Genomic DNA, 24,069 nt, shown 5'->3' with positions numbered 1-24,069 from the left:
GATATAAACAATGCATTTTAGAAACTGTATAAGGCCTCTTCTATATAATGTGTTGTAGAATTTTCTAAAGCTTCTTTTAAAGATTTACCATTTAAGGGAAATTACTAAAAGTGTTTCCGCGCAAATGTGAATGGACCTGAACTATGTTTTATTTATTTATCTGTTACGCGGTTATTTAGTCTGTGGCGGTTTTTCTTATAATCTGGACCATAGTGCCGTGAATAGTCTGTGCAATCGTATCTATGTTCCTTTGTCTATATTGTCTATTCTCTTTAACTTCCGTCCGATGAAAAGGTTCAGCTTCAGTTGAAGCAAGTTGAAGTAACGACCATCTCTAAAAATATTCTAAATTGGTGAGTGGCACCATTATATCCTCCAAAGATATAACAAAAAGATTTTCTTTGGTATAGTTCGCGCCAAAATGTTAGTCCGCTCCGAAGTTGCTGCAACCAGATGAAGTCATACAATTTGCTATGGCAACGCAATTCATTTCTATATTCAGACTATGAGCTAGTAATTATCGGTGCCGGTGAAGTATCGAATGACTCATGAATGAAGGAGAGTATGAGTGAGTGTGGTGTGAGCGTGACGCACGTGTTTCCGGTGCGGCGCGGGCGGCTCGCGGCGCGCGCGCAGCCAGCGCTGCAGCGCGTCCAGCGAGCGCTCCGAGCGCGCCGCCTCGCGCGCCGCCGCCTCCAGCGAGCGCAGACGCTCGCGGCCCTAGGAAACGAGATCCATCCGTTGTAATCATCGTACCTTTTTTTTTGTTTACGAAGGGGAAACTCTCAAAAGGTACCCGACGACGTGGGAGCGACATCGGATTATGTGGGATTTTTACCGCATTAAAAACCCCCCCGATGACCCTCAACGCTTGTTGGAAAACTCCGGAATCTCCGACGGAACACAACCGGAGTCCTCCAAGCGCGATGTCCCGATCGGGCTCTACCCTGGGGGAGCAATTTTCGCTCCTCATGATCTCAATTTATTTAGATTATTATTTTATTATCATTATATTAATTTAATATTGTCAAAAATAAGAAACTACCATTTGAAACACATTTTCATGATAGGTCAACCTTTATTTATATTTTGGACACCTAATTATGAATCCGACTATAAATCCACACTACCTAAACCATATCAAAAAAACATGTACACGATATCTATCTAAATATATACAGGGTGAATTTTTCAAATTCGAACTTTATATTACTTATGTATGTTTCTAAAGAATTATACATAAATCATTTGTTATTTATAATCCTTAAGAATCAGTATGCCAGTGTATGGAAAAATATGTATTTTCTTTAAAATTTTCCTTTTCCTTTAATTTGTCACATAACATTACTTCCCAGAATTTAATCCTTATAAGCGACACTATCAGATAGTGGAATAATATAATAGAGAGAGAGAGGGTGTATTTTTTTTCAAAATGAACTCGTTCGATTCCCGGCTGAGGAATAAGATATTTTAAAAAAACTAATTATGCAGTATTAGTTTCTATCGAAATCGGCCTAGTAACTCCTTTCAGCATTTTTCGCTAATCCTTATAGTTTCGGATTTGGCCCTGAAGGCCCGTTTGAAAAATTCACCCTGTCTAATTCAAAGGTGACTGACTGACATAGTGATCTATCAGCGCACAGCCCAAACCACAGGACGGATTGGGCTGAAATTTGGCATGAGGGTAGATGTTATGACGTAGACATCCGCTAAGACAGTATTTTGATCAATTTTAACCCCAAGGGGATAAAATAGGGGATGAAAATATTACTTCGTAACGCGAGCGAAGCCGCGGGCAAAAGCTCGTATATTATAAGTATATACTGTGCTGTTAATATTAAAATTAAATCATACTATAGTAGTGCAGTAGAGTCATATCTTGAATGTCGACATGTTAATTTTGTTTTTATCTACAGTAATTGACTTAATTAGCAATGATAAACTCATTGCAGTAATTGCTAATTGAATCCACACCACACACACAAAAACACAAATTGAAAGGTCGCTATGATGTCAATACATAGCACATTGCCACTTTTAAAAGTGCAACCCTCACAAAATAAAGCCTTAAAATATGTATGTAGTAGTGTAGTGAATCGAGAATGTATCCTATTTCTGCATCATAACAACCGTGTTGGGCACAGCTGAGTTCCGGTTTGAAGGGTGAGGTAAGGGAGACATATTTTTCCGAGGCGTTGTTCCAGCTTAGTCCTCAGGGGTAGCGGCGCATCTGTGACCGATCTCAGGTAGGAATATCTCAACCTATCTGGGTCTGATTACAGATGTCCATGGGCGGCAGGAGCCACTTACCATCAGGGGGCATGTATGCTCGTTTGCTACTTCTATATTTTATATATAAAATTTTCGTGTCATAATGTTATTTACCGTACTCCTCCGAAACGGCTTTACCGATTTTCACCAAATTTTATATGCAAATTCAGTAGGTCTGAGAATTGGCTACTATTTATTTTTCATACCTCTAAGTGATAAGGGTTGTTCACCCTAAACATTTTTTTATTTATATGACAACACAAAGTTTGCCGTATCAGCTAGTTATAAAATAAAATGAAACATATACCTGTTCGCGTAGCGTCTCCCAGCGCTGCGTGACGGCGTCGATCTCGGCCTGGATCCAGCGCGGCATGATGTGCGCGTCGATGAGCTGCCGCCCGATGTCCTGGATGCGCGCCAGCCGCGAGTCGCTGTGGTTCTGCAGGTAGTTCTCCAGATCCTGGACGAACACGGCCGTATGTGGATACGTATGATCACATTTGACGACCCGCGTGGCGGAGCGGTCACCGTACCGGTCTACCGTGCAGAGGGTTCCGGGTTCGATCCCCGGCCAGATAGAAATCTAAATGATGAATTTAAGTTTCTGCTTCTGGGTCTGGGCGTTTGTGTATTTGTCTCTGTATGTGTCCATGGCACCCACGATACAGGGTATCCAAGTGTGGGGCTGTGAGTGTAGAAAGCGTTTAAGCATTTATAACACTGGACTATTCATTATGGATATTGTCATGGATTTATTGGTACCCGAATTTTACAAAAGTCATTATAGCCCAGTAACTGGTAAGAGTAACTAAAAGTATTAAAATATAATTCAATTTATATACTAATTGACAGATTATATTAAACAGTGTTCTGGGTGTCGACTGCGCGCGTGCGTGTGTAGTGTAGCGCTCACGTATAGGCGGTCGGCGATCTCCTCCGCGTCGGCGGGCGGCGGCGCGGCGGCGGGCGCGGCGCGGCGCTGCAGCCCGTCCAGCCAGGCCGCCTGCTGCGCCAGCCACGCGCGCAGCTCGCCCGACTCGTGCCACGCCTCCGCCAGCACCCTGCGACACGCGACATCCGACTTTGTTGTAGTTGCTCATCATCATCGATCACCGACCCATTATTGTCCCCCTGCTGGGCACGGGTCTCCGCTCACGAGGATTCGGCCACAGTCCACCGCGCTGGCCAAGTAAGTATAGGTAGACTTAACGTACCTTTAAGAAAAATCTCTCGCACACCTGAGAGTTTCCTCACGATGTTTTCCTTCACCGTTTTAAGCAAATGATAATTAATTTCTAATACGCACATAACTTTGAAAAATCAGAGATGCATACCTGGAATTTTAACGTCGGATCCCTTGATCTAGAGGCCGAGTTTCTTAACCATTAAGCTATCACTGCTTAATTATTGTTGTAGTTGTATTTTACAATTATACTTGTCTATATTAAGAAACACGCATCGAGGGCTGCTCAAACGACAATAATAGGTTTTTGATTTACCGCCGACAGCAGCTGTCGCTACCTGCCCGGCACGCGCCTCGCTCGCGACACTCACTTGTACCGCTCGTAGACGCCGTGCGTGACGTGCGTCCAGCGCGCGTTGAGCGCCGTCACGCGCCGCGCCGCCTCCGCCGACAGCAGCTGTCGCTACCTGCCCGGCACGCGCCTCGCTCGCGACACTCACTTGTACCGCTCGTAGACGCCGTGCGTGACGTGCGTCCAGCGCGCGTTGAGCGCCGTCACGCGCCGCGCCGCCTCCGCCGACAGCAGCTGTCGCTACCTGCCCGGCACGCGCCTCGCTCGCGACACTCACTTGTACCGCTCGTAGACGCCGTGCGTGACGTGCGTCCAGCGCGCGTTGAGCGCCGTCACGCGCCGCGCCGCCTCCGCCGACAGCAGCTGTCGCTACCTGCCCGGCACGCGCCTCGCTCGCGACACTCACTTGTACCGCTCGTAGACGCCGTGCGTGACGTGCGTCCAGCGCGCGTTGAGCGCCGTCACGCGCCGCGCCGCCTCCGCCGACAGCAGCTGTCGCTACCTGCCCGGCACGCGCCTCGCTCGCGACACTCACTTGTACCGCTCGTAGACGCCGTGCGTGACGTGCGTCCAGCGCGCGTTGAGCGCCGTCACGCGCCGCGCCGCCTCCGCCGACAGCAGCTGTCGCTACCTGCCCGGCACGCGCCTCGCTCGCGACACTCACTTGTACCGCTCGTAGACGCCGTGCGTGACGTGCGTCCAGCGCGCGTTGAGCGCCGTCACGCGCCGCGCCGCCTCCGCCGACAGCAGCTGTCGCTACCTGCCCGGCACGCGCCTCGCTCGCGACACTCACTTGTACCGCTCGTAGACGCCGTGCGTGACGTGCGTCCAGCGCGCGTTGAGCGCCGTCACGCGCCGCGCCGCCTCCGCCGACAGCAGCTGTCGCTACCTGCCCGGCACGCGCCTCGCTCGCGACACTCACTTGTACCGCTCGTAGACGCCGTGCGTGACGTGCGTCCAGCGCGCGTTGAGCGCCGTCACGCGCCGCGCCGCCTCCGCCGACAGCAGCTGTCGCTACCTGCCCGGCACGCGCCTCGCTCGCGACACTCACTTGTACCGCTCGTAGACGCCGTGCGTGACGTGCGTCCAGCGCGCGTTGAGCGCCGTCACGCGCCGCGCCGCCTCCGCCGACAGCAGCTGTCGCTACCTGCCCGGCACGCGCCTCGCTCGCGACACTCACTTGTACCGCTCGTAGACGCCGTGCGTGACGTGCGTCCAGCGCGCGTTGAGCGCCGTCACGCGCCGCGCCGCCTCCGCCGACAGCAGCTGTCGCTACCTGCCCGGCACGCGCCTCGCTCGCGACACTCACTTGTACCGCTCGTAGACGCCGTGCGTGACGTGCGTCCAGCGCGCGTTGAGCGCCGTCACGCGCCGCGCCGCCTCCGCCGACAGCAGCTGTCGCTACCTGCCCGGCACGCGCCTCGCTCGCGACACTCACTTGTACCGCTCGTAGACGCCGTGCGTGACGTGCGTCCAGCGCGCGTTGAGCGCCGTCACGCGCCGCGCCGCCTCCGCCGACAGCAGCTGTCGCTACCTGCCCGGCACGCGCCTCGCTCGCGACACTCACTTGTACCGCTCGTAGACGCCGTGCGTGACGTGCGTCCAGCGCGCGTTGAGCGCCGTCACGCGCCGCGCCGCCTCCGCCGACAGCAGCTGTCGCTACCTGCCCGGCACGCGCCTCGCTCGCGACACTCACTTGTACCGCTCGTAGACGCCGTGCGTGACGTGCGTCCAGCGCGCGTTGAGCGCCGTCACGCGCCGCGCCGCCTCCGCCGACAGCAGCTGTCGCTACCTGCCCGGCACGCGCCTCGCTCGCGACACTCACTTGTACCGCTCGTAGACGCCGTGCGTGACGTGCGTCCAGCGCGCGTTGAGCGCCGTCACGCGCCGCGCCGCCTCCGCCGACAGCAGCTGTCGCTACCTGCCCGGCACGCGCCTCGCTCGCGACACTCACTTGTACCGCTCGTAGACGCCGTGCGTGACGTGCGTCCAGCGCGCGTTGAGCGCCGTCACGCGCCGCGCCGCCTCCGCCGACAGCAGCTGTCGCTACCTGCCCGGCACGCGCCTCGCTCGCGACACTCACTTGTACCGCTCGTAGACGCCGTGCGTGACGTGCGTCCAGCGCGCGTTGAGCGCCGTCACGCGCCGCGCCGCCTCCGCCGACAGCAGCTGTCGCTACCTGCCCGGCACGCGCCTCGCTCGCGACACTCACTTGTACCGCTCGTAGACGCCGTGCGTGACGTGCGTCCAGCGCGCGTTGAGCGCCGTCACGCGCCGCGCCGCCTCCGCCGACAGCAGCTGTCGCTACCTGCCCGGCACGCGCCTCGCTCGCGACACTCACTTGTACCGCTCGTAGACGCCGTGCGTGACGTGCGTCCAGCGCGCGTTGAGCGCCGTCACGCGCCGCGCCGCCTCCGCCGACAGCAGCTGTCGCTACCTGCCCGGCACGCGCCTCGCTCGCGACACTCACTTGTACCGCTCGTAGACGCCGTGCGTGACGTGCGTCCAGCGCGCGTTGAGCGCCGTCACGCGCCGCGCCGCCTCCGCCGACAGCAGCTGTCGCTACCTGCCCGGCACGCGCCTCGCTCGCGACACTCACTTGTACCGCTCGTAGACGCCGTGCGTGACGTGCGTCCAGCGCGCGTTGAGCGCCGTCACGCGCCGCGCCAGCGCCGCCGCGCGCGCCTCGGCCGACAGCAGGATGTCGTTACCTGGTACATTTTAAATTTTAATTGAAATAATTTAATTACTTCATGAATTTCTCATTCCTAACATGATATTGTTCAATTAAATAACATAATAAACATAATTATAATATTTATGTAATATTGGCTAAAATACAAAGAAGTTTGTTACCAGTCTCATTCAAGTTCCTAAACTCGGGAGTCTTATCGTCACATTTATCCTTGAGAGTTTGAAACCGAGTCTTCATCTGGTACAGCTCAGCAGAATCCGTGATGGTGCACTCGTCCTCCTTGGGGATTTCGTCTTCGATCTGCTGCAGCCAAGTTTCCATCTCATCGATCCTTCTGAAAACTGCCTCTGTTCTTTCCAAGGCTCTTCTTAAACTTTCATTGAGCTGCAAGGAAGAGCTAGTGGCTGTTTCGTATCTCTTACGCATATTTTTTACGTCAAATGTAATTTTCTTAGCTAAAGCATCTTCGCAGTCTTCTAGCAGAGCCTCCTTGGCTGCTTCTATCTCTTCTAGTTTGACTTTATAGGTTTCTTTGGTTTCATCTAACTTCTGCAATAAAAAAGCACGTAAAATTAAAATCACGTAAAAGTACCTACAATCTTCGTGACGTTCAATTCATATTACTTACATTGCTAGCGTCTAGCAATTTCTCCAATTCTTCAACATCTCCGAGTGGCACGGATTTATTTTTCTCCACAAAAGATTCTATACTATCAAGCCATTCGTTTAAGGCTTTGCTCTCAGTTTCTAGACTTTGTAATAATTCCATTCCTAAAACAAATAAAATTGTGTAAATAACAATAACACAAAAAAATGTACAACAAAAACACTCGACTTTTTACCTTTGTGTAATTTATTTATTTTCTGTTCTAATATCGTTTTTGAATCTGAAAATCTAGTCACCAGATTTTCAACGCTACTTCGAAGGTTAAGTTCCTTGACGCTACCCTTTTCGAATTTCTCCCTTCGTTCCTTTACTACGGCGTCGTATGAGGATTGCAACTCGTCAAACTGCTTCCTCAATCGCTTCAATTCCTCGATTTTCTTCTCTATTTCGTCGCGGGAGGAGATGATCACGTGCTCCGCTATTATCTGAGTTTCGATGTTTTCTATTTTGATCTGCAGAACCTTGTACTCGTCGTCCTGTTGCACAATCGGCTTCTTGTTCAGAGCCACCTTCATTTCAACCTCCCGCTTGCTCAGGTTCGTGAGTAGATCCTCGTAGATTTCGTTGATTCGTTTCGTGTCCGCTTCGATGTCGTCCTTGTGCGCCTTCGCGAGGGACTTGGTGAGCAAGATGATCGACTGCGCGTTCAGCTCCTTCAGCTTCATCTCGAGCTGCTTCACCGCGCGGATCTTGTTCCGCAGGTGTATCAGCTGATTGTTGGTCGGCGTCTCGGTCAGCATCTTGTCGCGCCACGCGTGGATGTCGTCGATCTCCCGCTCGAAGGCTTGCACGTTCTTGTAGAAGTTGTCCTTGTCCTCCAGAAGATTGAGCGTGTTCTGGATCTCCAGCAAATCCTTCTGGATCCCGTCCCAACGCTTCTTAAGCTCGTCTATACTGATCGCGTGTAGCTGGGCTTCATCTGAAATATTTATATAACGTTGTTATAGATTTATAAACATGTACCCCGGCCTGCGCATTATTTATAGATAAGTTTCGGTAATAAGGGAAATTTTCAAATATATTAGCGGGAATGACAAAAGCCGAATTGTTTTCAGATGCATGTGCGTGTGTGTGCGTGTTACCGCGCTGTCCGTGCGCGGCGAGGCGGCGCTGGATCTCCTCCACGTGCGCGAAGTCGGCGCGCTGCTCCGCCAGCTCGCGCCCCGCGCGCGCCAGCAGCCCGCGCGCCGCGCCGCGCCCGCCCCCCGCACCGCCCCCCGCACCCGCACCGCCCGCGCTCAGCTCCGACAGGCACTGCGGAACGTGAGCGACATGGTCAGCTCCACTGATACAACATCACACAAATACCCTACAAATGCTGCTTTTCCATAACGACACACCTTGTTAAGTGGTGGTAGTTGTATTGACATTCAAAAAGTGCTTTGTAAAGAACCTACTTTAAATTTAAAAAAAAATGATTTGATTTGACCTCATCAAACTATTTAATTCATAAACTATTTAAAGTTATACTTCTTTTGGCGCGATTAGAAAACTTAACATATTTTTACTGTAACTTTTTCCTGTAACAGACGAAATCACTGTGTAACACATAACTGTTAGCGTAGAATGAAATTAAGTAGATTTTAATTTTTTACAATTAAAACAAGTCCTTGTCAAAAAAATCTACCCACAAAATGAGGAAGTCACTCACTTGCTTGAGCGCTTGCTCAGTAGTCTCTGCCCAATTGTCAAAAACTTTGTATCCAGCTTGGAAGTCAGCGCCGGCGCCGTCGGCGTCCGACAGCCGCGGCTTCTTGGAGCCCGAGTGCGTCTCCTGCGCCGCACTCGCCACCGGCCGGGCCGTCTCCACCTCCATGTCGCTCGGCGACGATGGCTCCTCCGTTACGTCCACGTCGAAATCGAAGCCTAATACTTTGATCTGAAACATTAAGACACATAATTAATACAATATTACTGAGGATATTAAATTATTCTCAGTAGAGGTCGCGTTCCGATCCGGTAGTAGTTTAAGAAAATATTGTAACTGACAATTTGTAAGTGCCGCCGTTGGCCTATACAAAATAAATATATTTCATTTCATTTCATTTCATTTCATTTCATTTGTTTAATACTATTATACACCTTTTGGTCATATTGTATTTTACATGTATATACAATTTATAATACTACGTAACAACAACTTATTTGCAACGTGTTGAATCTAATTTCAAAGCAAATGTTTATTTGAGTTGAGGCACGAAAATAATCTGGTTAGTAAGTATTCGTTATGTAAGTATTAAGCCCGCTCCACATTCTCGGGAGATTCTCGCGAGAATGTGGAGCCTGTATTGGAATGTGTACTCGCCCGGTCGGCCTGCACGCGCAGGATGAGCTCGAGCGCGTCGAGGCGGTCGTGCAGCGCCTCCTCGTGCTGCGCGAGCTGCGCGTCGTGGCCGCTCTCCCCGCCCGCCCCGCCACCGCCCGCGCCGCCGCCGCCCAGCGCGCGCCGCTGCGCCGCCAGCGCCCGCCGCGCGCGCTGCAGCGCCGACACGCGCGACACCACCTCGCCGATCTCGCTCACCGGCGCCGCCTCCATCTGACAAAAACACGAAAATTTCGTATCAAACTTTGCTCATTGAATAACATTTTTATGTACAGTGTTGAATTCAAAGTGACTTATAAAATTACAATTTTATTACTTAAATAAAATAACAATGAAAAATATTGTTTTAATATTAATAGAACAGTCACCATATCGGTCTGACGCGCAAATTGTTCCGGGTTCGATCCCCGACAGATATCTGAGTGATGAATTTAGATATCTGTTTTGGGTCTGGGTGTTTGTGTATTCGTCTCTGTGTGTGTTCACGGTACCCACGATACAGGAAATCCTAGTAATAGTATGATTTTTTGCGTTTGCTCGGAACCGTTCAACGTTTACGAATTCGCTTGTACAACGCCCCCGTGAACCGGTTCCTTGTAGCCACTAGCAAAAATGAAAGCGAACAGATTCAACAATGAAAGCATCTCGTCACCTCCTTGAGTTCGCGCTCGAGCTCGAGCGCGCGCGCGTCGGCGGCGACGGCGGCGCGCAGGCGGGCGAGGCGCGCCAGCGTCCACTGGCACGCGTGCGACCAGCGCTCGCCCAGCGCGCGCAGCTGGTCCTCGATCTCCGTCACGTCTGACGAATACACGATTATTTATCTTTTAATATTCTTATGATTTTATCATAGACGAGTATAAATATCTCACCGCCTTGCAATTGAAGGAAGCCATTGAAAGGCTTAAACGTTTAATGGCTGTCATGGTGTAATTTACACGGAAAAATGCCAATATGCACAGTTAAGTAGTACAAAAACACAAAATCGAAGAAAAAGCGCGGAGAAATATCGTTTCATTCGTAAATGATCTAAAAACTATTAGGGGTTTTACCCTTTTCAAAATGAATTTCAAGTTCTTCATTGAACACTATCCTCACTTTCAGCATAACAAGTTACTAATAAAACTTTGTATACAATTAATATATAAAAATAAATAATAAGCAAGTATCGTTTCATCCATTAATAATTTAACAAATTGTTTGCTTTTTATAAGCTTTCATATTATAATAAATCAAAAAACCATAAGACCTAAATTTCGCTTCCGACATTATTGAACGGAATAACAGAAATAATTTTGGAGGTGGTAGAACCCTTTTAGGTTCGACTTCCGCGGCACCACCACCACACCTATTCTGCTTTATAATAGCAGTGTTAAGCGCTGCTGTGTTCTGGTTTGAAGAGTGTCATAAGGGAGACATACTTTTCCGAGGCGTTCCAGCTTAGTTCTCAGGGGTTGCGGCGCATCCGTGGCCGACGTCAGGTAGGAATATGTAATTCTATCTGGGGTTGATTACAGATGTCCATGGGCAACAGTCGCCACTTACCATCACAAAAGCAAAATCTTAACTTGTGACAACGTCCAAAGAGACGAAATGGAGCGTTACTTACGTCTCTTTTTTGCGCACTATCATTACCATAAGTAAAAAGAGAGACAGGACACGCGATGTAGTCGTTATTTTACCTCGGGTTCCATGCTAGTTATTGTTCTGAGATTAGGAGGGAGAGTATAAAACGTAAACGGTGCTCACTGGCGTCGTGCGCGTCGTCGTCGTCGACGACCACGACGCAGTCGGCGAGCGCGTCGACGAGCGGCTGCTGCGTGCGCAGCGCGGCGTGCAGCGCCTCGGCCGCCGCCAGCGCCGCCGCCGCGCCCGCGCGCGCCGCCTGCATGCGCGACATGCGGTCCTCCGTCTGCGTCAGCCAGTGCCTGCCGACATCGCCCACGTTACTTCCGTAATGTACACGTAGATGAGTATACATATCTCACCGCCTTGTGATAGGTATGATGACAAATTTTGAAAACCCCTATTATGTACATACATGTCCACTCGTTCCAAAAATCGTATTATTTCTGCAATAAATTCAGTATTAACGAAAATAATAGCGTATTTTTATACTTATTTTCAATTAAGCGCAAAAACGCACGCGGATGTCATGACGTCCATTGGAGACGTCACATTAGAACATCCCATACAAAAGTTCAAGCAATTCAGTGACATACTCAATAATGACGTCATTCACGCCCCGATTAGCGTTTCAGACAAGCTGGCCGACTGCAGTTTTTATACTTTCATTTTAATGAAAATATAATAAATCTTAAAATTTGTTTTTTTAAACTGGGTCATTTTTGAGAATCCTTATGTATGTGATGTATGTGCTTAAGAAATAACTTGACATTATTTTTAAATAAGTAAAGAAATCTCAAGAGCTCTCTCAAAAAATACTAAATTAGTGTGAGTTAAGATCAAATATTACATCATTCCATAGGTCACTGGTCATATTTCAAATCCGTAGACCCGTTTCTAACAGGTCTTTGGATAAAATCTTTTCCTGTCACTCTTAAACTTTAGATATCTTAATAATACAACGCTACGCTTTCTTTAATAGAAATACCTACGTTAAGTAACGGTAAATAAGTATATAGACGTGTCCCGCCTACATTAAGATCGGCCATAACGTCTCACGTGCTTTTAAAATTACTTGAAAGCTAGATCACAAGTTATTTTATTTCAATAAAGTTATGCACGGTAATCAGCAAGATCAGTTCCCAATTATTGAAAATATCACACATCATACTCACACAGAAAATTGTATTAGAAAACAAAGATAATTGAAAGATTGCGCGAAACAATAGCGATTCGTCTAAGACGTGGTGCGCCCGCCGTTCCCGCCTTTTTTACTCCTTTAAAAAGTGGCGGCGCTCCATCGACAAGACGCCCCGCTAGACTGCCAGCTGACAATCTTGTTACGTCACAACTTAATAGACGGCGCCAGGGATGCGCCGTCAAGTATGTTTTACAGTACAGGACGCTAACGTTTTAATATTTTTTACTAAGGATATATGATGTTATTATTGTGTGCGTTACCGGAAGCGCGCGAGCTGGTCGCGCTGCGCGCGGTTGAGCGCGGCGTGCACGCGCGCCTGGCGCGCCATGGCGCCCAGCCGCAGCTCCTCCCAGCGCTGGTTCAGCAGCCGCATCTGCAGCCGCACCTGCCGCACCCGCACACACTCTCATATACAACCATGCAACAATATTATTGATAGGACATAATAACATCATCATCACCGACCCATTACTGTCGCACTGCTGGGCACGGGTCTCCTCTCATAATGAGAAGGATTAGACCATAGTCCACCGCGCTGGCCACATACCTTTGAGAGTTTTTTTTATAAATCTCCCAGGTGTGCAGGTTTCCTCACGATGTTTTCCTTCATCGTTTAAGCAAGTGATAATTAGTTTAAGTAAGTGATAGTAGTTCGAGAGGTCGAGTTTCTTAACCACTAGGCTATCACAGCTCTCAATATTATTAATATGGCATAATAAAATAGTAGACACTAATTAAACTATTAAAAAATGTTATTAAAAAAATTAACAATAATTATTTTGTGTTACAAAGACAGCCGTGCATGTTTGTCCCTTTATTTCGGTGTACCCTGAAAATCAGCGCCTTGGTTACACTACCATGGCATGGGCTAAGGGTAGTCCGTTTTACGGTTTATTATGTCGCAGCGCGGTACCCTCCTTATTTTTAATATTGTAAGAACTCGTTTTTTTTTTCATGTTTATGTTTTGTTTTGATTCTTGTTTTTTTAGTCATGTGTGTGCTGCTATGTATTCCGTGAATAATTTTTTTTATTATTATTATTATTATATTAATGTAATAGTCATATCAATGTTATAAAATTCTGTGCAGTGACAAGCTAGTTCACATTATCGAAGATAAATTATGAACAAGCTGGCATTCGTAGGTAATTTATGAACTACCGCCAGGTTTTTACATCACAACAAAACTTACCTCGTTAGCTTCATCTCGCGATAGAGTTCCATCTCGGATTAAGCGAGCACCTTCTTCTAAGACAGCACCAACGCGACATTGTTGTTCCGATAGTTCCAAAAGAAATTTCTGAAAATCAAAACATTTTTTTTATGAGTACATTTTTTGAATTACCGAAACAGAATATGGAGGATCGGTCTCCACGCGATGATCTCAAAAAGGGGCAGACAAAGGATGAATATAGACCTCGTGTTCGTGGAACTGTTCCTTGATGGCGGGCAGGTCGTGGTCTTGTCGCTCGGCGGCGGCGGCGGCGGCGAGGCGCTCCTCCGCGTCCAGCAGCCACGCCAGCGCGTCCTCCAGCGCGCCGCCGTACGCGCCCAGCTCCACCGAGCACGACGTCGCCGCCGACAGCGGCCGCGACGCGCCGCCGCCCGCCTCGCGCGCCTCGCCCGCCTCGCCCGGCTCCCCCGCCTCGCCCGCCTCGACCGCCTCGCCCGCCTCGCACACCTCTCCCGCGTCCTGCATACATATCTTTATGTCAAACTCTTACACATGCATTATGTAGTAATTATGCACACTTTACGAGCTATACAGGGTGAATTTTTCAAACGGGCCTTCGGGGCAAAATCCGAAACTATAATGATTAGCGAAAAATGCTGAAAGGAGTTACGAGGCCGATTTTCATAAAAACTTAAACGGGGTCATTCGTTTTTTAAAATATAATTTTCCCAGAATTAGATCCTTATAAGCGACACTATAGGATTGTGGAATTATATTAGAGGGTGTATTTTTTTTCAAAATGAGACTCGTTCGATTCCCGGCTAAGGAAACAGATATTTTAAAAAAGTAATGATGCAGTTTTAGTTTTTATCAAAATCGGCCTCGTTTCAGCATTTTTCTCTAAATTTTAGTTTTAGGTCTAGCCCTGAAGGCTTATTTGAAAAACTCATCCTGTATAATATTAATAATGCATTTATTAATCAAGGCCGACCAAATAGGGTGAGTTATAATTATCTTTAATATAAGTTTATAATATCTATTAATACGTCACCTCGTTGTTGGTGTGGTCGCGGGTGACGGACGCAGCGTGCGGCGCCACGTCCTCGCCAGCGTGCGGCATGGATTGGAACAGGCACATCACGTACATCATTATCGATTTCTTGTCAGGGTTCGGCGTGTTTACATCTGGAAACATGTAACAAATGTTCATTTGAAATATGTTAAAAATATTAAGTGTTAAAAATATATCACGGAAAAGAAGATATTATAGACAGACCCTCGGGGTCGAGCAGGCGGTCGATGTGCAGATGTCGCTGCGCGAGCGCGAAGGCGTGCTCGAGGCGGCGCGCGGGCGCGGCGGCCAGCAGCGCGCCGTAGTCGAACAGCTGCGGGCGCCAGCGGTGCAGCAGCGCGTTGAAGGCGAGCCCGTCCGCCCACGAGCCCGTGAAGTTCTGCACGTCCACGCCCGCGTAGCGCGACGTGCGCGCGCGGCACCACGCCAGCAGCGTCTTCTCCAGGTTGCTCTGCTGCAGCTCCGACATCAGATCCTTCAGGTGGTAGTGCACCTGCCAGTGCAGGATTATGCTCCATACTAGACCTGCGACGCGGAATATTTTACAGGACCGCAATGTACGTAATGACAGACACAATAATATTCGAGAGCATGGCGATATGAGGCCGATAGAACCACAGTGGCCTAGCTGCATTTGAATGATTTTTGACCTATCTGTATTTTCGTAAACTTAAAATGTTGTATAGTCCGCGTAAAACTGCTATTCCACTCTGATAGAAATTAATCGCGTCGCCATAATAAATTGTATGACTACACTTCCTCGCAACAACTTCAGGGCGGACTATACACTTTTACATTTCTCCACATTGTAAATCGTTTTTTGTAGTTAGGCTACTCTGGTTCTAACAGCCTCATATATCATATGTTTACAAAATAACGACACAATGATCGAGAGAGGGTAGGTCTTCTCACCGAGAATGAGCTTGGGGTTTCCGTCGACGATGTCTCCGCTGCTGATGTTGACGAGGCGCACGCCGGCGGCGGCCAGCGCCCGCAGCGCCGCGTTCACGTTGTTGAGGTGGTGCACGCGCATGCGCCCGCGCTCGCGCTTCTGCAACGCAACAACAATATACTTATAAATACTGTTTCAATACTACACACGCTGCAGCCGTTTGTAACACGACGACAGAACAGAAAATAACTAAGATACAAATGAACATAAACAACTATAAACATATCACGTAATTATGAAATAAGGAGAAATAATAATTATATAAAGGAAAAAATTCAAGGTGGTAGAACGATTTGTGATTCAACTACGGCGGCACCACCGCCACACCTATTTCTTCCTATTAACAATAGTGTCGAACGCCGCTGTGTTCTGGTTTGAAGGGTGTGGTATTAGGACATACTTTTCCGAGGCGTTCCAGCTTAGTCCTCAGGGGTAGTGGTCGATCTCAGGTAGGAATATCTAATTCTATCTGGCAGTAGTAACAACTTACCATCAGATGGACTGCACGCTCGTCTGGTACTCCTACTTTATAAAAAAAGAATAAGACAAGAAAAACTTCAAAATTTTTATTTTGTCTAATATTTACTAAACTCTGTTGTAATTTAAACCACGGGAATCAATGTCAACTTACATATTGCTGTGCCGTGAGGATCTCGAGCAGCGACAGCAGCACCTCGCCGTCGCGCAGGTCCTGGAACAGGTCCTCCACCAGCGGCTTGCCATGCTAAGGAATCATTTCAACATATTTTAATTCAATGCCATCATTGTGCGGCTGATACGTACAAATTTAACTACCGCTAATAAAAAGTAAATAAGTTATGAGATATGCGTCATGTGTTTATTTAATTACCTACATCGACGTGTTTATCTCATAAATTACCGAATGTCTAAGTCTCATGTTTATATCTTTACTACGAGAAGATAATACAAACGAACATTCGTTTCAGACTTATCCAACGTTTGGATATAATTTGGAACTTCAATCACTGCAATATACGTGAGTATAAGTACATATAGTGGCTGCAGGTTTAACTTTCAACCACATAGGAGTACCAAAGTTTCTCATAATCGAGATCATACACGCAACCACAAATCGCAAACGACATTGTATTGTAGGCACTGTCCGTACGTTATCGAATACCTAAAAACAACTTGAATGGCCATCTCAAGTATCCGCAAGCGACTCATTATGCATATACCTACTTACTCAAGTAGGCACCTGCTCAAGAGGCGCTAATTCAATTACCTTGACCCGTCACTCGCTAAATCTTGACACTACACACGATTTGCATCTTTACTGATTACAGTTTAGGGACTAATTCTGAGTGTCTGTCTAATCACTCGTACGAAAGTGAAAACATAGAGGACAACGCTATCCTAGCGCCAGAGCGACAGATAATAATTATAATTGGTTCGATAGCACCGGCGGACGTTAAGTGTTTTGTGTGAGTCATTAATAGAACGATGTATGGAACAATTGCGCATCCACATACAAAAATACATGTCATTATTTTTGTTAGATTTAACAGGGTATATGAACCTTTCCGACAACCCGCGGGGCCCAGCTACTGCAATTACTTGCGGATTCCCGGCCGGTCAAACATTAAAAATGATGAACTCAGATATCAGAATGTTCCGAATTGGAAAGTACAAAAATGCGAGAATAACTCATATCATTATTGCATTATAATATTCTGTTATAATTTCATAATTATAAGAACTCACAATGTGAGACGAAGCACCACATTCGACCCACTTCAAAACTGAATTGGTCAGTGGCCTTTTGAATGTGATGCAACTTAATGTTGTGTAAAAGTAAAGAAAAACCGTAGCACGAGAGCCCGTGCGGATGGAATTGAAATTGTCCTTAATTATCTCGCGTCGTTACATTTATTTTAGTACGCGGACTGGTCCATAGAGTATTATTATATACATGTTATAGAGAGGAAACTCTACGTATTTTTTGTCTCCCCTAAAGCGCCCCTAGTGGCCTGCCCCAGAACTACTCATGGGTTTTACATACATATCTATAGATACCTATTATATATTAATTATTCATTATATGTATTAAAATTAGGTAATTTATAAGTTGTATCTCTAAAACACGAACTATAAATGACTGTGTTCCAAAGATTCACATTTGCATTACACTTTTTTCTTTCCCAATTTTGATACAAGAACAAAACTACATTTACATACTTTATAAAATTTCAGAAAGATACAAAAATTTGTGACGATGTGAATCTTCGAATCACGCTCCTTTACAGTTGATGTTAAAGATACAACTTACATGGGAGGCATCAAATATGTACAGTTGTCGCAACGGTGTCTCTCTAAAGTGCAAAAACAACTATTTAAATTAGAAACGACTAACGAAGTTGCGGAAATTTGACAACAGACACATCAATGTGACGGTTAAGTGTCACTCCGTCGCCATTTTAATTTGAAGCTTCCGGGGCGAATCGTTACGTGGCGCTAGTATCTACACAAAAAGTAATTTTGTATGGAAGTGTGCCCCCCCTGGACTGGTCTATTAGCCGCGGACTGTTTGTGTGGTCGTTTGTACAGTTTCGGATGCAATGGCGATGCGACCGCAGAACTAGTTAATGAACGTCCACGATAGACGTGACTCTCGTCTACGATGATGAGTTTAATACTTAACTTGGAAATGAACTGTGCTACTTTATAACTACGAGCATATTCCATAGAACATTTAACATTCGTAGACCGCCGCGATATACCATGCCGAAATATATAACTATCAATCGTATACAAAACATTATCCACTATTTACTTAATCAATACTCAACCAAAATATCTAATACACGAAGCAAGTTCCTAGTTATTCTAAACCTGATAACGGATAATGATATAACAGTTGGTTCACTCACGTCGGCTAGTTAAATGAATGAACAAGATGAACAGCGCTACGAGTTGTTGCGATTGCGTAAAAGATCAGAGGTCGTATTTGAATCTATTAAAATAACTTTTGTCAGAAATGAGTAATCTTGTTAAGAGCTGGTTAATTTGTTGCTTTATCTTTTATTACTTCCTGAACTTGAACGGTTATTAATTGCTTTATATTAATTACAACGATAACTATAATTTATGATAATATCGATGCATTTTTAAATGCTTCGTAGATTGGACATTAATACCGAGTGCCCGAGTTCCAAACAACATTAGGAACATTAGATATCAATAATATAATGTAAATCAAAATGAAATACCTTTGCCAATTGTGAATTTATCCATTTGGCGAATGTTTTCTTTTGTACATCCTCTCTCTCATCTGAAACAAAGAAATTAAAATAAGTTATATTTCACATTTTAATGCGTCGATAGGCAGAATATAAATTATCAGTTAGATTACGAAGAAATAACTTCTTAGTTATACAATTATTTATTCACCAACGAACACCTTAGACTTAAGAGGACAGTCCTCTATAAAGTCTTCTATAAAGCAAATACAGATCTGTGCTTAAGAGGTTCCAGCCTTGTCTTAAGAGAAACAATTTATTATCACATACATTGATCCCTGTCCTCATCCCCAAATGCACCGAAGATTGCCTCCCATGTCTTCAGCAGAGTCAACATGCGCTAAGCTTATATAGAAGTGATTTCCCGAAATAAAACCATACAGCAACACGAGAAACGTTTTGAGCACTGACAATATCTTTTCACATTGCCAAAATATAAGAGACATTAGCACCACATAAGTGATAAAACTGAGCGTATTTTCATAAGAGGACAACGACATTCACAGTTGGACCACTCAGTAAACGCAATCGAGAATACCACGGCACTACAGCTGTATTTCAAAGTCCATCACAGTGTAACTAGTAAGGTAATTGATTAGTAAGGTAACCAGCTCGTGAAAACATATCCAGATAACTGAAGGATTATCTGAACAGGGCCGGCTGGAGTCCTCGCGTTAGATCCGCTCGAGCGCTCTTTATTGTGGCTGGGCTCGTCCCGGCCTTGCCGCGCGCCTTATTGCACAGGGTTATAAACATGGAACAGAAACTTGCTTTTTGTAACAAGATACATGATTTAAAATTTAAAATATCCAGCATGCAGTCCATCCGATGGTAAGTGACACAAATGTCTCGCCCAAAAATCTATAACTAACCCCAGGTAAGTCCTTCATGAAGTCGACTACAGATGTCTTGCTACCCCTGAAGATTAAGTTGGATCGACAAAAAAAGTGTATCTCCCTCACTACACCTGTCAAACCACAACGCAACGCTTAACACTATTCTCATACGGCAGAAATAGGTGTGGGGATAGTGCTTCCGTAGTCGGGTCCAATGAGTCCTCTACCAATATTAAAATAATGTAACAAAATTCCTTTCACTTCTACAAATATATATATAGAAGCTTATTCTTTTGTCCTCCGTATAAATCCCTTAGGAAATGGATTTCAAAAACCTTTCTTGGAACCTTAAGGAACTAATGTGCAAAATTTCTCACTCTTACTTGAGCACTGTCAACTCACTAGATGATAGAATATAATCAACGAAATACATACATGGAATAATTACCTGACTGAATGACGTTTTAGGTACTTAGGTTTTTAAAGAAAACAATTACAGACTTAAATTTAAGGCAATGCATAATGACATCAAAGGTTAATGACGCGAAATAAGTATAGGATGATCTAACTAGGCTTATCTACAACTACCAGGTTAATTTTATCTACATTATTTGGTTTATTTACAACTCTGGTATATTTGCAACTAGGTCGCAAAATGCGATACATAGCTTCAAAATGTTTTACTTTTGATTACATGACCGTTTCTCAGTGTGATATAGAATTATTAATTTATCTGTGTCTGTAGTAACCCCCTACCTACAAGAAAATAATACAGATCCCACAAAGCAGCAGCCCTGCAAGCCAGTGCCACTGCACTACAAGCACTAATGCCGCTAAATAGTAGACATAATATCGCAATAGTGATGCAACGTGCATATTTGTTGTATACAAATGACGAAGGTGTTGTAAATTATTTTTACTAGACTTATTTTTGTTTGACTTCGTTTTTCACGTTAGACTCTGTATAATAATTAGCTATAGATACAAACCTCCGATTTTATAAGCTTTTTAAAGCGTTTATATATTAACTTGCCTTGTTAGTTTGTGCGGGTCAATATTTGCAACGAAATTTCAAACCGACCCAACCCAACAGATTCAGCTGAAACAACACGCACAATGCGTACACGGCTTATTTGGATGACAATAGGCTAGTGGCCACTAATCACAATATTTAAAAATATTTGTTATACGCACAGATATATTATCCTACTGACGTAGGGTAGATTGGCAATGTGAAACGTCAAGCGAGACTAAAAACTGATTATTTATGTGTGTGTGAAATGCCAAAGTGTGCATCGCTAGTGTTACTGCTAATAATGTATCGACATCGATTAAATAAAGATATCAATAACAAATTTGTTTATTAGTTTGTTCAGTCAGTGACTTAAAGAGGATACAATCGCTAAAGATTAGTTATACTGGTGAAGACCGCAATAAATAAAATAAAGAAAAACATCAATGCGCGCAGATTTGTAGCTATGAAACAAATTGTAGTAGTTACTTGCTACCTGTATAATAAATTGATGCAGTTTATGGAGTTTTCATATCTTTTGACAGGTGTAAGGGGGTTAAAAAAAACTATGAACGTTACTCAAAAGGTTATTGAACTTTTTGTTCAATCATAATAAAATGTAGCCAATAGTACTCCTGAATAGTGTAACTTTCTGACTGTTAAATAATTTTCATGATCGGTTCAGTATTTCCGAAAATTAGCCCTTACAAATAAACAAACAAAATTACAAACTTTACTTTTTATAATGTTAGTATACATTGGCCTATTATATAACTTAAATAAAAATAAGTTTAAAAAGACGTTATCAAAATTTACATAGATAAAATCACCCAAAAAATATTAATCCCACAATAATAAAAGGTGAGGTCGGATAAGATTTTATATAAGTTGCACGCAACCTATTTAAACTATATACTTTAAAATTAGAAATATCGATATTTTTTTATCGATATTGTCAATAAGCAACACAAAAAAATTGACAACAAATAGCAACTATTCACGTATTTGTTATTTTTTTTATTTGTATCTCTGTGCATTTCTAGTGTTTATGTGATAAAATTCGAAGATTTTTCCTATCTTTTGGTATATAACACTTTCGTGATAAGTGTAAAATATTGCATTTAAACAGCTAAACAATTAATGTATTACTTACATGTGAAATGAGTATTTTTGTGGGTTTTCTTTCTTGGATGTGTTACATCCAGATACAGCACACGTAACCGTGGCCAAACACTTTTACAAAGCACTGTTTTAACTGTTTTTGATTAGAAATCTTTAAAAATAAGCGAGATTTATTTTTACGATAACAAACGTCAGGCTGATACAGGCTGATAGCCTATACGTGAATGGTCTCGCCTGTCTATCTCGCTCTAACACACACGTATACAATGCTCTGACTCTTTCGGATTGCCAATCTATTAGTATAATATATCTATGGTTATACGTAATTGTAAGTTTAATTATTATGGAAATCAAGTTTAATTATTATAATATATTAAGATTATTTAATATTTTAACAAAATAAATACATGAAAATGCAGACATTGATAAGTGTCATCAAACACCAATCAGAACGCGTGACGTCACCTCCTCGTAACCATGTTGTTGATATTGTAATTCAATATTAGTTACAGGCGAATATATTAATATTTTGTGAGTTTGTGAGCAATTGACAATAATTATTTACGATGGAAGAAGGATTTATTTACGCAATTAGCATGATGATTATTTGTGACCCATAATCATATGATACTCAAAATAGTTCGTCATTTGGCAACTGTAATAAATATATTATAATGTTAAATTTATTAGTGTTAAAATAAACGGTACCAGATCGAAGGCTATTTAAATCCTTACTTAAAAAGCGTGGCTCGTGACCTTACTGACTGAATATGATCCGTGGGCCCGTTAGGAATTTTCATAATGAAAATCCCTAATAAGTTCTAAACGTATTACCCTAATTACACATTTTTAATCGACTTCAAAAAGGAGGTGGTTATCTATTCGGCCGGTATCTTTTTTTTTTTGTTTTTTCTTCTATGTATGTACACGAATTACTCCGCCGTTAGTGGACCGATTTTAATAATTCTTTTTTTATTGTATAGAAACGCTCATATTAGACACGCTGTTTACATCGTTATCCAACGAAATATATTGAGCGCCGACTTCAGAAATATGTACTAAACCAACATTTATTTCAATTATTTTTTACTTTGTAGTGACATAGAAGTCGGTTGCATTTTTTTGTTATTTTTTTTAAATAAATGAAAATCCCTAATAACTTCTAAACGTATTACCCTAATTACACATTTTCTTTTGCCCTATCCGTTTTAGTCCTAAAACTACCAAATGACATTAAAGAAAACACAATACCTACACAAACAAAAAAACATGTTTCAATATACGTAATTTAGGTGGCGTGAATTTACTTTACAAAAATTATGTGGCACGTAAATAAATAATTTACTTGGTATTTTTATTGCACTCATTGCCCTGTTTTTAAAGCATAGCTTTTGTAAAACTTTGAAGTATTTTTAAGCGCCGTTCGTTTAATTGATTTAACTTTACTTTCCGAAGAGGTGACGTCATACTAGACGCCATGACAATTCGGGCTGTTTTGGCGGAAAATTTCAATAGTTGCATAAAAATGTAAATTAAACCAATTTAAGACTGAAAGCAAACATATGAGGTTGACAATTTTTCAAAAGTACTGTTTGAAAATTGGCAACTAGCCTGTTCAGGATTAACTTCATCATCAACCCATTACTGTCCCACTGCTGGGCACGGGTCTCCTCTCAGAATGAGAAGGATTAGGCCATAATCCACCGCGCTGGCCAAGTGCGTATTGGTAGACTTCACATACCTTTAAGATTTTTTTTTTTTTATAAATCTCTCAAGGTATGCAGGTTTCCTCACGATGTTTTCCTTCACCGTTTAAGCAAGTGATAATTAATTTCTAATACGCACATAAATTTGAAAATCAGAGGTGCGTGCCTGGGATTTGAACCTCGGACCACTCGATCGAGAGGCCGCGTTTCTTAACCACTAGGCTATCACTGCTTTTAACTAGGATTAACTTAGAAGTTCGAAAATATAATCCAATTTGGCTCCCCTGCCTGAAATACCTATCCCATTATTTATTTTTTTGCCCCCATGATATATGTATCAAATGATATATGTTATAGATATAGATGTCATAGGTATATAAAAATAAAAGGATTTTAACTTTTTGATATAACTTTGCTTTTATATAATATTCATATTTCTGCAGAAATAAACCATATAGCCACAACTACTTGGTTATTTAATCAAAATTATAATTTAGGTGGCCGGGGATTAATTGACAGATCGGTTTGATGATCTAAACTTCAACTTTACTAAACTTAAACAAAATAAATAAAACTCGAGTTTACTACAACAAGCTATTAGTAGTTACTACAAAAATACGG

The 24,069-nt window shown here is 44.0% G+C and overlaps 1 protein-coding gene across 1 annotated transcript in view; it reads right to left on the bottom strand.

The window, feature by feature from the left end:
* LOC140745602 (dystrophin, isoforms A/C/F/G/H) overlaps window positions 1–24,069 on the bottom strand; it is a 630,858-nt gene that overhangs the window by 591,843 nt on the left and 14,946 nt on the right. The window contains exons 3-22 of the mRNA XM_073077541.1: window positions 18,743–18,804; window positions 16,144–16,236; window positions 15,473–15,611; window positions 14,765–15,085; window positions 14,540–14,673; window positions 13,732–14,007; window positions 13,507–13,614; window positions 12,576–12,700; window positions 11,238–11,416; window positions 10,144–10,289; window positions 9,474–9,704; window positions 8,820–9,047; window positions 8,251–8,422; window positions 7,344–8,087; window positions 7,130–7,272; window positions 6,663–7,050; window positions 6,406–6,517; window positions 3,185–3,332; window positions 2,579–2,731; window positions 595–720 (exon numbers count right to left, since the gene is read on the bottom strand). Coding sequence (XP_072933642.1) covers window positions 595–720; window positions 2,579–2,731; window positions 3,185–3,332; window positions 6,406–6,517; window positions 6,663–7,050; window positions 7,130–7,272; window positions 7,344–8,087; window positions 8,251–8,422; window positions 8,820–9,047; window positions 9,474–9,704; window positions 10,144–10,289; window positions 11,238–11,416; window positions 12,576–12,700; window positions 13,507–13,614; window positions 13,732–14,007; window positions 14,540–14,673; window positions 14,765–15,085; window positions 15,473–15,611; window positions 16,144–16,236; window positions 18,743–18,804 — 4,028 coding nt within the window. The remainder of the gene's footprint in view (window positions 1–594; window positions 721–2,578; window positions 2,732–3,184; window positions 3,333–6,405; window positions 6,518–6,662; window positions 7,051–7,129; window positions 7,273–7,343; window positions 8,088–8,250; window positions 8,423–8,819; window positions 9,048–9,473; window positions 9,705–10,143; window positions 10,290–11,237; window positions 11,417–12,575; window positions 12,701–13,506; window positions 13,615–13,731; window positions 14,008–14,539; window positions 14,674–14,764; window positions 15,086–15,472; window positions 15,612–16,143; window positions 16,237–18,742; window positions 18,805–24,069) is intronic.

This window comes from Epargyreus clarus, unplaced genomic scaffold, assembly GCF_041222505.1.
Source record: "Epargyreus clarus isolate Ecla_fem2 unplaced genomic scaffold, WU_Ecla_fem_2.2 ptg000010l, whole genome shotgun sequence".
In the NCBI taxonomy this organism is placed as follows: domain Eukaryota; kingdom Metazoa; phylum Arthropoda; class Insecta; order Lepidoptera; family Hesperiidae; genus Epargyreus; species Epargyreus clarus.
This window is presented reverse-complemented; position numbering and strand designations above follow the sequence as displayed.